This window comes from Carassius carassius, chromosome 1 (genome assembly GCF_963082965.1).
Source record: "Carassius carassius chromosome 1, fCarCar2.1, whole genome shotgun sequence".
In the NCBI taxonomy this organism is placed as follows: domain Eukaryota; kingdom Metazoa; phylum Chordata; class Actinopteri; order Cypriniformes; family Cyprinidae; genus Carassius; species Carassius carassius.
The window spans coordinates 32,703,158-32,718,619 of NC_081755.1; the positions used below are offsets into that span (position 1 = coordinate 32,703,158).

A 15,462-nucleotide genomic window follows, 5' to 3' on the forward strand; every position below is an offset into this window, starting at 1 on the left:
TTTGAGTCACTGAGACACAGTTTATGAGAGAAGAGCTGAGGCTAATCACAGAGAGTGCCTGTGCTAGTTAACCAGAGAGACGTTCGTGGAAAAGCAGATCTCTTTGAGCAAAGACTTCGGATGGACAGCGAGGCTGTCAAAGACTTACAGAGTGAGGAAGACATGGAGCAGGAAATGTCCTCTGAGAAAGAGGAGGACAGCGAACCAGAGGAGGAAGACGAAGCCGAGGAGGATGAGGAGGAAGCAGCAGGAATACAGGGCAGAGGGGATCTGAGGGACATGGAGGTCTGGAATGGGTTTATTTCGGGAGCAGGACTTGCAGCTGAAGAGGAGGCGCTGCTGGACTGGAAACCAGGTGACCCTGTGACCCCTCAGTATGTCCTCAGGCTACCAGGATACACAGACGGTGAGGACACAAGGTTATTTGTGTACTGTTGTTCTTTTACTGCAATACTCTCTGTTCTTTACTGTTATGTGTTATGTGTTCAGACTACCTGTGCTCCCCAGAAGACAATATCTACAATATTAGCTTCTCACGGTTCAAAATCAGAGACCTGGAAGGTGGATCGGTCATACTGGACCTAAAGCGGCACTGTCCAACAGGTGAGCTAGTGCCTTTTAACACTTATTTTCTGTTTCACATGGGTGATTATGTAGAAGACATGTAACTTGGCTGTGTGATATTTCAGATCGTGTTTGAGATAGAAATGTGTTTATGCTAATGAGGAGCCAAACATGTCATTTGACCTCTACATTATGTGCAGAAGCATTTAAAAAATATCTTGTATTTCAGTATAACTCTCTCTTTTTTCGTTCTTTCCTAAATCAGTGTTATGTTAGTATTGTTTTATTTATATACAATTATAGGCTAGTATTTATTTATATTTTGATTAAGCATTTATTTTAATATTTTCAGTTTGTTTCATTCAATATTGTGTTCTTGATTTTATTATGTGCTTTTGTCAAATAATGCAATGTATCAATGCATCGTATATTTATGTACTATTATAGTATTTATTTACACTTTGAATTACCATAAATATCATGTCATGTTTTTTTCAAATAATACAATGTCAAAGCATTGTTTTTTTTTTTTACTAAGATAGTATTTATTAATATTCTGAATTAGCATGTATTTTTACATTTGCAGTTTATTTTGATTTTTGGCCAAGTTGTAATTTGTTTTAATGTGCTTTTGTCATTTTTATTATTAAGTTTTGCTTTAATTATTTATTTATTTATTTCAGATGCAATATTTCTCATTTTCAGTTAAAATCGAACAAGCACTGTCCTAAATATGGTATAAATTCCTCTTCTTTCTCTCACAGAAATAAAGGATGTCATAGAGCTGGATGCAGGCCGTTTCATTCAGTATCATTTCAGTCCTGCTTTTCTCAGTCTCAGGGAGATTGGAGCCACGTATGTTTGTTTTTGTTTTCTTTTTTGCTTTGAGGTCTTTAGAATATAGACTGAATTTTTTTTTTATCCAAATCAATATTTGCATAATGTGCAATCTCTCTTCTGAACAGGCTTGAGTTTACAGTGGGTGGTAAGGCAGTCAACAAGTTTCGGCTGATTGAGAAGCATTACTTCAGGGATCTGCTGCTGAAGACGTTTGACTTTGAGATCGGTTTCTGTATCCCACACAGCAGAAACACCTGTGAACACATCTACTGCTTACCAGATCTGGATGCACACACAAGTGAGTAACACACACAAACTTACAACTTCTTAAAATTTTACAACTGCATGAAAAATATTCACGTGAACATAAGAGTACAGTGCTGACTATGTTGTGTTATTTCAGTTGAGGAGATGATCAACCACCCTTTTGAGACGCGCTCAGACAGCTTCTACTTCGCCAATAACACACTAATCATGCATCATAAAGCAGAGTACTCCTTCAAGCAGTGAGAACTGAACCTAAACATCAATCACAAAATATGGCAGCAGAAGACTGATAACATAATATGCAGAGTAGTGCTGTATATTTGGTTTCATAAACCATAAACTATAGGAAAAGGCATTTCTTTGTTACTTTACCGATGTTTGTGCTGGAGAGATGTTGTGTTGCTTGCACACTAATAAAAAAAACTTTATCAGAGAACATGCTGGTGATTTGATGTTTTGTCAACTCAGCAAGAATAGATGAGATAAAGGGAAACCCTAATGATTAAGAGAACAAATATCTTGAGGTTCCATAATATGCATGGCTTATTTATTTATTGCAATTAATGTTTGCATTTATTCATTCACTTACGCCAAAGCTCATAGCATCCTGTCTTTTTTATCTGTGAAGTTAGTGAAAATGTACTTGATTTTTACTTAGGAACACATTTCTGTCACCGTCTGGATAGGAAAGTGTCCACTGGCTGCACACTTGAGAATCTCAGCTGATGGGTAATATAGAGACTGTTTGTCTGTTTCTTGAATAATGTGTATTCGGGCTGTCTTTTTGCGACATCCTTCTTTCTACAAACTTTAGAGCATACACTGTAGTACACACTATGAATAAGCAGTGTTTATAAGTACACTAGTAGATAGTCTCAAAGCTAACACAGGGGACTAAAAGCTAAAAATAATATTTAAATCAGTATTGGATTCTCTTCTGAAACAAACTATCATTTCAAATAAAGATTTCATGTAATTGGTCTTTCTGTATTAGATTTTACTGACTAATGTAGTAAAATAAAACACATGAGGCTTATTTTCTGTTCGTTGTTTATTTTTGACAAGTTTACATCATTACAAAATGAATTCAGCCAGAAGCACGCTTTATGATTTTTCCTACAAAATTAGCCCACTATTAATAATTTTTGAAGATCATAAAATAAATGCACTTCCTTTTCTTATTTTTTTATCATACTTTTATTCAGCACAGGGATGCAATACATCTATCAAAAGTTCCAGTTATGACATTTATAATGGTACAAAAGATTGTTGAAAAAATGTAGCACAAAAAATATTATTAAGTGTTTTTAACACTGATGATAAGACATGTCTCTTGAGCTCTGATTTATAATGATTTAGAAAGAACAGGGAAGAAAAACAGAAAAAGTGACACTGAAGAGAAGTGACTGTTCAAAATTCAGCTTTGCTATCACAGGAATAAATATATTTTTACTAAAAAAAAAGGAAAAAGCTGATTTAAATTGCTGTTAAATTGACGTTTTTACTGTATGTTTGATCAAATAAACTTAAAAAAACATCTTACTTTGAAGCACAAACACGCTTGCGTGGGTGAAGCGAGTGAGTGGAGTTATGGGAAATGTAGTCCACAGTCAAACCTCGAACTTTATCGCGAGGTCGTCCCGATGACGTCTAAATGAGCGTTATCTGTTCATTCTAGACAACGTTGCGTACATCGTTTTTATTTTACAAGGATTATTTGCTACAGAATCGCTGTGTTTTCGCTCGCTGTGCCACAGTTGCCCGGTGTTTGGCCTGTAACGGTTCCACTGTCGTTCTCTCCCTGAGCGGGATCACAGAGGTACGTAGCTCTCGCGTTAGTGAAGCTTGGCGAGCCGTTAGCATGCTGTCCTGCTAGCGTGAGAACAAGATACAGCTAGCGTGCTGAAACAACTCAAATACTGTTATACCAGGAAACACTGAGAGTATTTAGTGAGTAATTTTGTTACATAAACACTTAAAGTGAAAGAATATCAGCGGGTTGTTGTGTGGAGGAGGCATTGGCAGCACAGAAGGCCTTGGCCTGTTGCTGGCTTCAACAATGTGGGCACGATACAGTGTCTCTAACGTTATTAAAGCACAGTGAACAGGCTACCTAGACAGCATGACATAGTATGGCACGTTTGGAGTGTTTACCTAGGCTTTAAAGCTACATTTTTAACATATGTTTGTTTACAACACAGTCTCTGTAACGTTAATTATTAAACAGCCCATACCTGCTTTTGACCAAAACTGCTTTACTCTCCATATACATACATCTTTCCAGTCATGTCAGAGAAAGTGCTGAATCTTGGTACTTTTGGACCAATGGTGTTAGTGATTCAGCACATTAAAAGATGCACTTAACGTGCATGTCTGTAGAAAGCCATTGGTTTGCATCATGGTGTGATGGTGGAAAAACATTGTAAATTTGCAATTCTGGGCATTTAAGGGTTGCATAAATTCACTGCTATTTTTGAGACATTGAGTACAATACAAGTCACCACAATACAACTACAGCACAATTATGACAATAAATGTCACTATTTGATCATATAAAATAAGAAAGCATATGTTAAATGTGTCATACCTCATAAAACAACTGTGTAATGTTAATTGAATTAAATTGTAATTAATTGAATAGGTTCCCTTTTGTGTGAACAAATAAAAAAAAAAGGAAATAAAATAAAATAAATAGGCCCTTGATTGCATTTTTGCTAAGCTTAAAAATAGGCCTAAAAGTTTTGGTCAAAACTTCAGGGCATTGTAAGCATTTTCCAGTCACTAGGCACATAGAAATAACATTTAAATTATTAAAAACTGTGTTAGTTGCCTGGCACAATTTTGTGTGACCTAAGCAAGTTCTTTATTTACCCCTATTTAGTGTATGTTAGGTATTATTTGTTTTATATTAACTTGCGGTTCTGCTAGGGTCTCTAAATAAAGATAAATCCGCTCAAGATTGGCATTTTTGCATGGTTAAAAATAAAGTCAGCACATTAAGTTGTCATTTCTGTTAAATCTGTTTTTCTTACATTGTGAATGTGATGAGTTGGCAAACAGAAACTAATACTTCTGTAGTTTTAATTCCATTTAGCGTCCTTCTTCTATTTATTCACTTTATTTATTATTTTTATTCTTTCTCTATTAACTGTTTACATGTTTTAGTGTACTCCAAAAAAAAAAAAAGGACCAAAATCGTAATAATTGTTATTTTCATGGTTAAAGCTCAACATTAACCACAGATGCAGAAGGCAGCACTCATTTATTCACATTATTTATTTATCAAATGCTTTTACCCCAGCCAGGCCTCTTATAGTGTTGTGATGTGCAAAGTTGTTCAGTTCAGTGCTCACTCACGAGTTCTCATGCTGTGTCTGGCCTCTCAGCGCAGAGATGTATAACGGTATCGGTTTGACCACGCCGCGAGGCAGTGGCACGAATGGCTACGTTCAGAGGAACCTGTCCAGCGTACGTGTGAAGAAAACCAGGGACGAGCGCGGAGGAGAGCGGGACGAGAAAGACCGAGAGAGACTGGAGAGCCAGCTGAACAGACAACCTAACGCTGATATCCTCGAGCACCAGAGGAAGAGACAGCTGGAGGTGAAATGTGCCGAGCTGCAGGACATGATGGAGGAGCAGGGGTAAGATCAAATAGAATAGGAGAAAGTCCCTGTATTTTTGGTTGCATTTAAAATTAATTAATCTAGGTTCGCATTGTATGAATTTTGTTCGGAGTCTGTAAGGTTTTTAAAAATAATGCAATACTTTTTATTCAACTGTGACTCATTAAATTTATCCAAAGTGACATTAAAAATGATATACAAAATATCTATTTTAAATAAAAGCTGTTTGAACTTTCTTTTCATCAAAGAGTCCAGTAAAGAATTTATCACAGTTTCCACAAAAAAAAAAACAATAAATAGTAAACAGCTGTTTTAAACATTGTTTCTTGAGCATCAAACATCTAAATACTGTAGTAATGGCTGCTGAACATTCAGATTTGCCATCACAGGAATACGTTTTAAGATAGATGACATTTATATTACAATATGTTTGAACAATAAATGCAGCATTGGCAGTAGGGCTGCACAATTATGACAATCATAATTGATGATTATTGCCTTAAAATTGCGATTTATTATGATTATCACAAATTACATTGACGTTTATACCATTGTTTAATGCAACTGCATTGCTGTATTTTTAGATAAAAACAAACTAGCTGAAAACTAAAAAAAACCTTTAGTGCTTTTCTATATAGTATTAAGCCTCAAATGTCAACTATACATCGGATTGGTTTCTTCTTTAAATAAAAAAAAAAAGAAAGGTATTATAATGTTATACTAAAGCTAAAACAATGGAAAAAACCTTAAGATAACTTGTAGAAAGAAAAAAACGCATCTTAAGCATACAGAATAACATAAGTGTACTTTAAATGATTGTCACTTTGAACGATTGTTATTGTGGTATCCATAATTGTAATCACAATTAGAAATTTGATTATTTGTGCAGCCCTACTTGACAGCATAAGAGACTTTTCAAAAACAAAAACATTTTGAACTGTAGTGTTTTTGTGATTTTTCCTGTGCTCTACACTTGCTTGGGTTTGTGTTCTGGAGAACGTTCTTCAGGAGCAGATATTAAGAGCATGCTGTGTGACAGGTACTCTGCAGAGGAGATCGAAGAGAAAGTCAACACCTTCCGCTTGATGCTGCAAGAAAGACAAGAACCTGCCCCTGCTCCAGCAGAGAGGCCAGCGTGAGTATTACTTCAGATCATCCATGACAGACATGAAGGAGCTTTAATTGCCTTTCTGTGCACTGTTAGTAGTTTTATTCCCTTCCATGTTTCGCTCTTTCTCACAGCGTGACTGAGACTCATGCACTGGCAGCTGCTAACCAGCAAAAAAATGACCGTCTGAGAGAAGCGTTCGGGATCAGCTCTGACTACGTTGACGGCTCATCCTTTCATCCTGACCGGAAGGAGCGAGAGAAGGAGAAGAGGGAGCAGGAGAGGCTGGAAAGAGAGAAGCAGCAGCAGCAGAAGTACCAGTGAGTAGACGGAGGGGAGATTGAAGGGGTCTTATCATGAGGAATCACTTTTTCCTTTATCTTGTGAGATAAAAGAGCTTGATGTACTGTAACTTTCAGAAGTACAGACTTTTAACGTCTTGTATCTTATCTGAGGACTTACCTTCTGTTCTGTCTTTCTCTCATCATTTTATTTCAGAATTATTGAGTCTGATAACTCGGATTCATCTCCTGAGCGAAAAAAGAGCCGGAAGAAGAAAAAGAAAAACAAAAGCAGAGAAAGGTAACCTGGAGAACACTTTAAGCGTTAAGAGTTTTATAAGAATAATATATTAATGAGTCAATTTTCACTCTTGTAACAGCTCTGAGAGCCCATCACCTTCTCCTCGACGAGAGAAGAAAAAGGACAAAAAGAAGAAAAAGAAAAGGTTTCATTTAATGCCCTTAAATTACAATATTCTGTTCATTCATACTGGGACTAGATATAGAAAATCTGTTATGTGTTCAAAAAATGTTTTAGCATTAGAAATGCTCCAGAACTTGAGAAGATTCTGGATAATTTTTTAAACTGCTTAAATAAAATATAAATGTTTGCTTTCAGAGAGGAATCCGTAAAGAGTGACACAGAGAGGTAGGATTTCTCCTCCTCATCACTCTGTTACCTCTGATAACTATATGTATTATAATTGAAATGTTATCATTTGTCTTCCCACAGTTCATCAGATGACAGAGAAACAACCAAAAGAAAAAGAAAGAGTGACAATGAGACTCCTCCTCCCAGTAAGAGCCGAAAACGGCAGAGTGCATCCTCCAGCCCAGCTCACAGGTATCATTACGTGCACACCATGTGATCCATAATATAGTGTGCCTTCAGGTTTTACTCTTTATATTCTTATAGCAATTACAAGAACAATTTCCACTATAAACAAAATGTCTCCTTTTAAATGTTTTTTGTTTTAATTGTCCTAAAATACATCAAATATGTATGCTTGCTCAGCGTTTGAAATTTAGTTTATCAAATATTCCTTATTAGTAAAAGTTCATGTAAATATAGATGCATGACTTCTGTTTTCAGCCCGTCCCCTCAAAGAGGGAAACCACAGAATAAATCAGATTCTCGTCCAGACGAGGGGAGGAAAGGGAGATCACCTGACAGAAGGCGTCGTGGCCGTAGTGAGGAAAGTCCAAAACGGGTGGAAGTCCGAGAGGTAATGTGTAGTTTTGGAAGTCACAGAGGCATATGCTGTAATAATTTAATCCTATTTTATTCATTGTTTGTTTCATCCTATTCTTATATATGGTATTTTCTTTTTAAGTAAGCAATATATTTTTAAAGTAAACTTATTATTTGTATGTATTCTATTCTGTAACAACCAAACACATTCAGATGGTCTTTGGCCTTTGTTGCATCTTCTGTCTTGTATTGTTATTTTGAGCCTCTTGCCACGACAAGCATTAAATTTTAATATAGTATGTCAAGATAAAAAATAGTCTGAATTGAATGCAAGAACTTGTCTTGTAAACACTTGATGGCTTGGCCGAGTTATACAGGCCTTCCTTGAACTAGATTAGTTGAGCAGTTGTTCAAGCAACCCTTTTACTAGTTGAAAAAAAAAAAGTTTTGCACCTCTGTAACTCTTTGTCTTCCCCATTTTTAGAGGTCACCAAGACGCTCAAGAACGCCAGAGCACAGTAGAAGAGACAAAGGCAGAGAACACGCAAGAGAAAAAGTGCAAGAAAAACCTCAGAGAAGACGATGCGACTCCTCATCGCCATCTCCTCCACCAAAGCAGCAGCGGGACAGACGACCACGGAGTGAAGAGAGAGAGAAACCCCCTCAGACAAGAAGACATGACTCTTCGCCCTCTCCACCACACAAGCAGCAGAGAGGGCGGCGACAACAGAGCGAAGAGAAAGAGAAACCCTCTCAGCGGAAAAGACCCAACTCTCTGTCTCGCTCTCCGTCTCCTAAGCAGCAGAGAGACAACAACCGAGGGAACAATGAGAGAAAGGACAAAGGTCAAAGAAGACATGACTCATCCTCGTCCCCGTCTCCTCCTCCACGTAAAGATAGAACAAGAAGAGGACACAGTGGAGAGAAAGAGAGAGCTGTTTCCCCCAGGGACAGGGACACAGAGAGACATGGAGAGAGAGCGAGAGACAGACAGAGGAATAGCGATAGAGATACAATCCCATCTAGTAGAAAAGATGACCGAGGACGGGAGAGTGATAAAGGGAAGGTGAGAGACAGAAACCGATCTAGTGACTCAATGTCTCCTGCCAAGCTCTCACCTTACGCCAACGGAAGGCAAAAAGAACGAAATCATGAACTAGAGAAGGAACGAGAAGAACAGCGAGAGAAGGATCGAAGACGGGAGGAGGAGATGAAAGAAGAAGCTTTGAGAAAAGCCAGAGAGAGTGACGGAGCACAGGAGAGAAACCGCAACAGAAGAGAAGAGATGTCTCGATCAGACAGGACGTCCTCCTCTAGCGGTCAGCCTGAGGACAGACGAGGCGCCAGAGGAAGTGAGGCAGAGCAAGAGGTGGCCAAGAAAGACGGGAGAACAGAGAAGAGTCCTCAAGACCAGATGGACAGACAGATGCAAAAGGAAACGCCTGGGAAGAAAGACAAACTAAAAGCTGCGAGCAGCAGCAGTAGTAGCAGCAGCAGCAGTGAAAGTGACAGTGACAGCTCCTCCTCCTCCTCTTCATCATCCTCCTCCTCCTCTTCTTCATCTTCATCCTCCGAAGATGAAATAAAGAAGAAAAGTTCAAAAGAAAGCGGTGCTGCAGGTAGGTCAGTTTCTAATGCTGTCATAGCTCAGGCTATTGCTCGCCGAGAGAAGGAGAACCGAGGAAGGAATGCAGAGAGTGATGAAGGCAGGAAGATGTACCCTCCCACACAAACACAGAGCTCACCTCCTGAGTCCCAGAGAAAAAGGGACGAGCGGAGGCCTGGCCACTCCTCGTCTCCTTCCACAGGAGTCAAAGATCAGGAACGTGGAAAAGAGAGGTACACTCCCACTAGGAGATCAAGCCCACCTCCCTCACCCCCTCAGAGAGTCCGGGACAGAGGAGCCTCAAGTGGGGACAGGTACACACCTCCAGAAGAAGCCAAATCTCAGAGCAGAGATCGAGGAGGCGAGCGATACACCCCGTCAGAGCTGGAACGAGTCTCTTCACTTCCCTCTCCTGGCAGAGGAAGAGACCGACCGAGTGACCGAAAGAAAGATGCATCACCTTTGTCTCAAAGAGGGAAAGGAAGGAACGACGTGCCACCAATCAAACAGACGGCTTCTCGACCTTCACCAAAACGCACTCCACCACGACAGTACCAGGACCCACAACGCTCACGCTCTCCCAGCCCGAGACGAGGAGCGAGGAGACCATCACCTCCACGAAACTCATCACCTTTCCGAAGGGACCGCAGCCGGGAGCGCCTCCGAGAGCGAGAGAGAGACCGATTCAGGGCAAGACCAGTGGACAGAGACCGAGATCGTTCCAGAGAGAGGAGAACAAGGAGCAGCAGATCTAGGAGTCCCCGAAGACCAAGTCCTCTTTACAGGTTAGTCAGAGAACCAGTTTTTGGAAAGCTAAACTCAACCTTAAAAATAGACAATACCGTAGACAATCTGTGGTTTTTATTTTTGTTTTCACAAGAAGTCTAACAACAGTCAGACTCAATCCAGAAGAACTGTGGCAATGTTTCCAAAACATTTACCTGCAAAGCTCCCTGACAAACTATGCCCAAGTGCATCTAGGGCAAAAGCTGCTTTAAACGCAGAGGATGCTCACACCAAATGTTAATTTAATTTAGTTAATAGAAGTTAATTGATAAAGTAAATCTAGTTATGACATTATTTTTGACAGTCTCCTCATTATACAGCATTTTTACACAAGTGCCTAAAACTTTTAGTTTGTAGCTTTGCAGGTTCTTGTAGAGGTTGCCACAATGTACACTTGTCAACATTTACAGTGAATCAAAACCTTTCATCAAAGTTGTCATAAAAGCTAAACCTAAAATGTGTTCTTGTCTCAGCACAACTTTGAGGATCTTTTTTTTTGATCCACTACAAATTTTGACTACTGTATATATTTATGATACATAGACAAGAAAGAGTGACTGAAAGAATGTGGGTTTGCACATGTTTTGCCAGTGACATGCTAGAACTATTTTAAATATATATATATTTTTTCTTTTTTTTACTGCATTTATTTCATTTAAAACCCATTTCAAGGATCACTTGATGCTATAGAAATCATTTTAATATGTTTGTTTGGTACTTGTGGATGGATGTATTATCAATCTTGAAAACAGATCTTCTCTCTCGGCACCCAGGTCTCGGCGTTCACCGTCTCCTGTCCGCCGGCGCAGAAGTCGTTCACTATCGAGAGAGAGAGAGCAGGAGAGGAGGAGGAACCGAGAGCGAGAGAGACAGCGTGAACAGGAGAAAGAAAGAGAACGAGAGCGAGAACAAAGAACGAGGGCGCCCCCCAAAGATCCCACTCCTCCACGCCGCTCTTCGTCATCATCCTCTTCCTCCAGTTCGTCTTCTTCAGCCTCGCCCTCTCCTCAAAGACAGATGAAGGGTGTGAAGTCTACAGATGCAGAGAATGACAGATCAAGGGAAAGTGATGAAAAGCAACCAGAAAGGAACTTGAAACGTCCGTCTCCTTCCCCTCCCAAAGACAGCCGTCTCCATCCCAACCAATCACATCGTGAACCACCTGTCCGTTCTAGATCACCAATGACCAGCCAGTCACACAGCAGGGGTCCACCTGGTGACCGATCAAGAGGCCAGTCCCCATCATCTGTCCCTGAGCGGCACCACGGACCGCCAGCGAGAGGAAAGACTGCCTTGAACGGGAAACCAGAGAAGGAGAGCTCTGGCCAACAGCAGAAGAGAAGCAGCTCAAGCTCTTCTTCATCTTCCTCATCGTCGTCCTCTTCCTCGTCCTCATCTTCATCATCCTCATCCGACAGCTCAGACTCTGAGACAGAGAAATCCAAAGGGTAAGTGCCAAATCATTCTGCATTTATTCAGTTAAATGTGTGTATATATGGTACCCTTAGTTTCAATGTTTGTTTTTCCAGGGGTGTTAAAGCAAGTACAAATAAAGAAGCAAGCAAGAAGGCCAAAAGCCGAGCTTCTTCATCCTCCTCGTCCTCATCCGAAAGTGAACAAGAAGATAAGTCAAAAAGGTAGAATATTTTGCTTGTTTTTTTTTTTTTTTGCTTTTCTCCTCCGTTAAAGAAATGTCGAATTTTCCACTGCATTTAATTCCAATTCAAAATTGACCCTCCAGGTTTGCATGCAAGAACCAACAAACTTACATTTTCAGTCTTAGGTTACTGAAGTATCGAAAAAACAAACTTCACATTGGCTGTGATTTAGTTAAAGAAGGAAATATGTTTTGTGTGCTTCAAAGTAAAACACTGTGTTCTTTTACAAGAGAGCAGCTCTAATCCATTGATTTCAGATTCTCCGAATGGCTTGGTTTACACACATTCTGTTCCTTTCTGCATCTACTCTGAATCTGGGGCACTTGTAATGTGTGTTTGGGAACACAACATGAACCACCATCCCAGACTCATAATGAGGAGTGCTTACAAACTGCCTGTGGTCAACAAACAAGAAGCTTTATGTGCTCTCTGCACCTTTCCACCAAAATAAAATCCAACTTTTATGAAGATTTTATAAAGGTGTGCTGTAAAATAAAATGAATATTATTTTTCTTATTTTTGATTTTACAGTAAATTTACAATAGTCAAATGTTTTCTTCTTCTTTTTTCATAGTCTTATTGACATAATTAACAAGGTTTTGGTCAAATTGTCCAGCCCTTTAAACAGCCACAGGAAACTTGGATCTCTTAAAAAAAAAAAAAAAAAACTTTTTAAGTGTCAGTTGATCATAAAAAAACTTCTGTGAATAATGAACAAGTAAAACAATTACAAGGAAATTAAGTTTTTTTTTTTAATAAAATTCTGTCAAAAGTTAATAGTTGATAAAATATCCAGATGATATCCAGATGATAAAAAAAGTTTATAAGACAAAAAAAATCTATCTTCCCCCATGCATTATTAGATAAACTGTTTACATGAATTACATCCCATTTCACTGCTGTACTCTGAAACACTGTCTCAATCATTTCCTTTGAACTCTGCAGTCCTCCGCGGCCCAAGAGAGTGCCAGCAGACTCACTGAGAGACTCTCGCTCACTCAGTTACTCTCCTCCAGCAAGGCAGCGAAGACCTGGACATTCTCCAGCCTCACGACGGTCAGTTCTGAACAGATCTACATCTCGTTACTGTCATTTTCAACTCTCTGCTCTGGCTGATATTGATCTTCATTTCTGTTTTCCACCAGCACTGCGAGCAGGAAGTCGAGAAGCAGATCTCCAGACAGTCGACGGAGGAAATAAGTGAAGCCTTTTTTGTTTTCTGGACTCTCTTATCTGACCCTCACTGGACTGAATCATCTCCGTATCAGACGGATGAGACTGGAAATGTGACTAGTTTTAATAGTGATAATTTCACCATTAGTGGAGGAAGGTCTCTCGACACCTGGTTCTTTGTAACTCAATTTATTTTTTACTTTTATTATGGTGTAATTAATGGATAAGGAGGAGCCAGCTGAGACACTGAAGATCTTGACAACTATTGTTCTTTGCCAACAGATGCTGGACACTATTTGTACACACACACACACACGCATGCATACACAAACAAATAAAATCACATGAGTCCGGTGGTTTTCTGTCTGCTACATTGTTCTGAATGTAGATGAGCATCTGTAATTTGGGGATCAGAATGGACTATATTCTGTTCCTGCATATGTGGACTGAGTCTGTTCCTTTTTGTTTATTTGTGGAAAAAAAGTTATGAATAATAAAATGGCAGTAGAATCTTCTTGTCTGTAGTTTGTGGCACCGAAGGAGAAGCTGATGCTAATACACAGCACACCAGAAACCGTACATTCACACATACACAAGTTTATATATCCCTTAAAGCTGAAGTGTACATTTTAAATAACAAAAAAAAAGAAAAGAAATTTCTCGTTGGTAAGATGAACGGTTGGTTCAGACCCATTCTCATGTGTTTGATGTTATTATATCAAGATAATAAACGAAATGTATGATAATAAAAAGTGACCTTTTTTTATTTATTTTTATTTTTGCTTATTTTCCCCTCTTGCGTGTTTTAAGGTTAATCGGGGTTTGGAGAAAAAAATTTTTTAACACTGAATTAATTAAATTGAATAAATTAAATCATCTCTCTTAAAAAAACCTGACATGGTGTAAGCGGTTTCCCACAAACACTGGTAAATAATACAAGTGTTGTAATATTTCATACAAAGACCTTATTTCGAAAGATTACTAAAGTATTTTAGCATATTCATGTTTGTTTACGGTCGTAATAGCTGTAATAACGAATAGAGATCGACCGATATGGGTTTTTCTATAGCCGATGCCGATGTTTAGAGGTCAGGGTCAGCCGATGGCCGATATGTGCTGCCGATTTTTAGGGCCGATATCTTGAAGTTTTCCCCTTCATTTGCATGCTAAAATGTCACACTAATAATAAGTGGATGCACAACATTTCTAAACTTATCATCATTTATTGAGCACTGACTTGAACCATCTCTCGAATCTTAATTTTGTGCACTGCACGGTATTAAAATAAAAAATGTATCCAAAGTTAACCAAACAAAATCAATAAACTGACCAATTATTAAATATATAAAACAGGTAATATATATATATAAGTAAATCATTTGCATTAAAGTTTTAGAGCATTTATCAAGTAGAAATTTTCAAGTTTGTTGGAACATAAATGTAAACTTAAATATACATTTAAATAAATACAATTTTAGAAATAAAAATCAATTAAACTGAAAAATATACAAAAATAAATATATAAAAAATAAATAACAGTAGTGCTGCAAACACTAGCAACCAGCAACATTTGTGTTTGGTATAAATGACACAGAACATCTAAAGTGCATTCTAATTTCAAACTTACATCGCAGTCTGTTCATTATTAAAATAAAGTATAGTCAACCAAACATTTAAAAGGTTAAACTGGTCAGTTTAAATAGACCGTAGTATACCGGTCCACTCTGCTGTTATGCCAAGGAGGTTTTTGCTCATGTGTAGAGGATGATCTTTCCGTCTAGTTTACATTAAATAAATAAAAAATATTATAGTTTAACATTCAGATACATTGCGAATATGGAAACATTTGGATATGTGCAGAACGAGACGTGAGCAATAACCTCCAAATACATCGTCAAACCCGCGCTCGCTCGTCTTCGTTTAAATCGGATCATTTTTCGGATCAGCAAAAAAAAAAAGGCCAAGACAAATAAACATACGTTTTGTCTTTTTTTTATTAACATTAAATTATTAAATTAAAATATATGAAATCAACTTAAAGTGCACATAATATCTTCTTTTTAACATAATAGCCCGACTTCTCATTTTCCAGTGTGCTGTGATGAAGTGAGCAGTTATCGTCACAGAGCTCTCCGTCCCCCTGGACGTACACCCGTCTGTCGTGAGCGCTCGGGATAGTTCATCCACAACTTTTTTCTTCTCCTGTTCATAAAGATCTGGCACAATCTTTTCACTCTAACCTCTTTCCTTCATCATTATATCTGACAGGGAATCCAAAATGCGCGGGGCGTTCAAGCTCCTCCGAGTGTGGACTGAACATGCGCAACTTTTTTTTTTTCATAAATCAATCCGCGGGTCACGTGT

General features: G+C 38.6%; 2 protein-coding genes across 3 annotated transcripts; both read left to right on the top strand.

Moving 5' to 3' along the window:
* On the top strand, positions 1 to 2,107 carry unc119.2 (unc-119 lipid binding chaperone B homolog 2). Its single transcript, XM_059556970.1, has 5 exons — positions 1 to 406; positions 490 to 603; positions 1,329 to 1,419; positions 1,530 to 1,702; positions 1,808 to 2,107. The coding sequence occupies exons 1-5, from the start codon at positions 121 to 123 to the stop codon at positions 1,912 to 1,914; spliced, it is 771 nt and encodes a 256-aa protein (XP_059412953.1). The 5' UTR covers positions 1 to 120; the 3' UTR covers positions 1,915 to 2,107.
* Positions 2,108 to 3,294: 1,187 nt separating this feature from the next.
* Positions 3,295 to 13,608, top strand: LOC132145696 (serine/arginine repetitive matrix protein 2-like). Of its 2 annotated transcripts, XM_059556910.1 has the most exons (14): positions 3,295 to 3,490; positions 5,058 to 5,312; positions 6,334 to 6,429; positions 6,537 to 6,722; positions 6,901 to 6,984; positions 7,064 to 7,129; positions 7,303 to 7,332; positions 7,417 to 7,527; positions 7,777 to 7,909; positions 8,360 to 10,266; positions 11,041 to 11,715; positions 11,797 to 11,904; positions 12,871 to 12,981; positions 13,071 to 13,608. In XM_059556910.1, exons 2-14 carry the CDS (start codon positions 5,065 to 5,067, stop codon positions 13,123 to 13,125), a joined length of 3,810 nt encoding a protein of 1,269 aa, XP_059412893.1. In that variant the 5' UTR covers positions 3,295 to 3,490; positions 5,058 to 5,064; the 3' UTR covers positions 13,126 to 13,608. The 2 variants fall into 2 exon arrangements, with proteins under 2 accessions (XP_059412893.1, XP_059412902.1); XM_059556919.1 differs by lacking the exon at positions 7,303 to 7,332.
* Positions 13,609 to 15,462: the final 1,854 nt, after the last annotated feature.

Bases quoted from the DNA above. Each gene is read 5' to 3' on its own strand.
- unc119.2 (XM_059556970.1), top strand. From the start codon at position 121: ATGGACAGCGAGGCTGTCAAAGACTTACAGAGTGAGGAAGACATGGAG. The intron at 1,420-1,529 runs GTATGTTTGTTT...TCTTCTGAACAG, and splicing joins CTCAGGGAGATTGGAGCCAC to GCTTGAGTTTACAGTGGGTG. The intron at 1,703-1,807 runs GTGAGTAACACA...GTGTTATTTCAG, and splicing joins AGATCTGGATGCACACACAA to TTGAGGAGATGATCAACCAC.
- LOC132145696 (XM_059556910.1), top strand. From the start codon at position 5,065: ATGTATAACGGTATCGGTTTGACCACGCCGCGAGGCAGTGGCACGAAT. The intron at 6,430-6,536 runs GTGAGTATTACT...TCTTTCTCACAG, and splicing joins GCTCCAGCAGAGAGGCCAGC to CGTGACTGAGACTCATGCAC. The intron at 6,985-7,063 runs GTAACCTGGAGA...CTCTTGTAACAG, and splicing joins AAAAACAAAAGCAGAGAAAG to CTCTGAGAGCCCATCACCTT.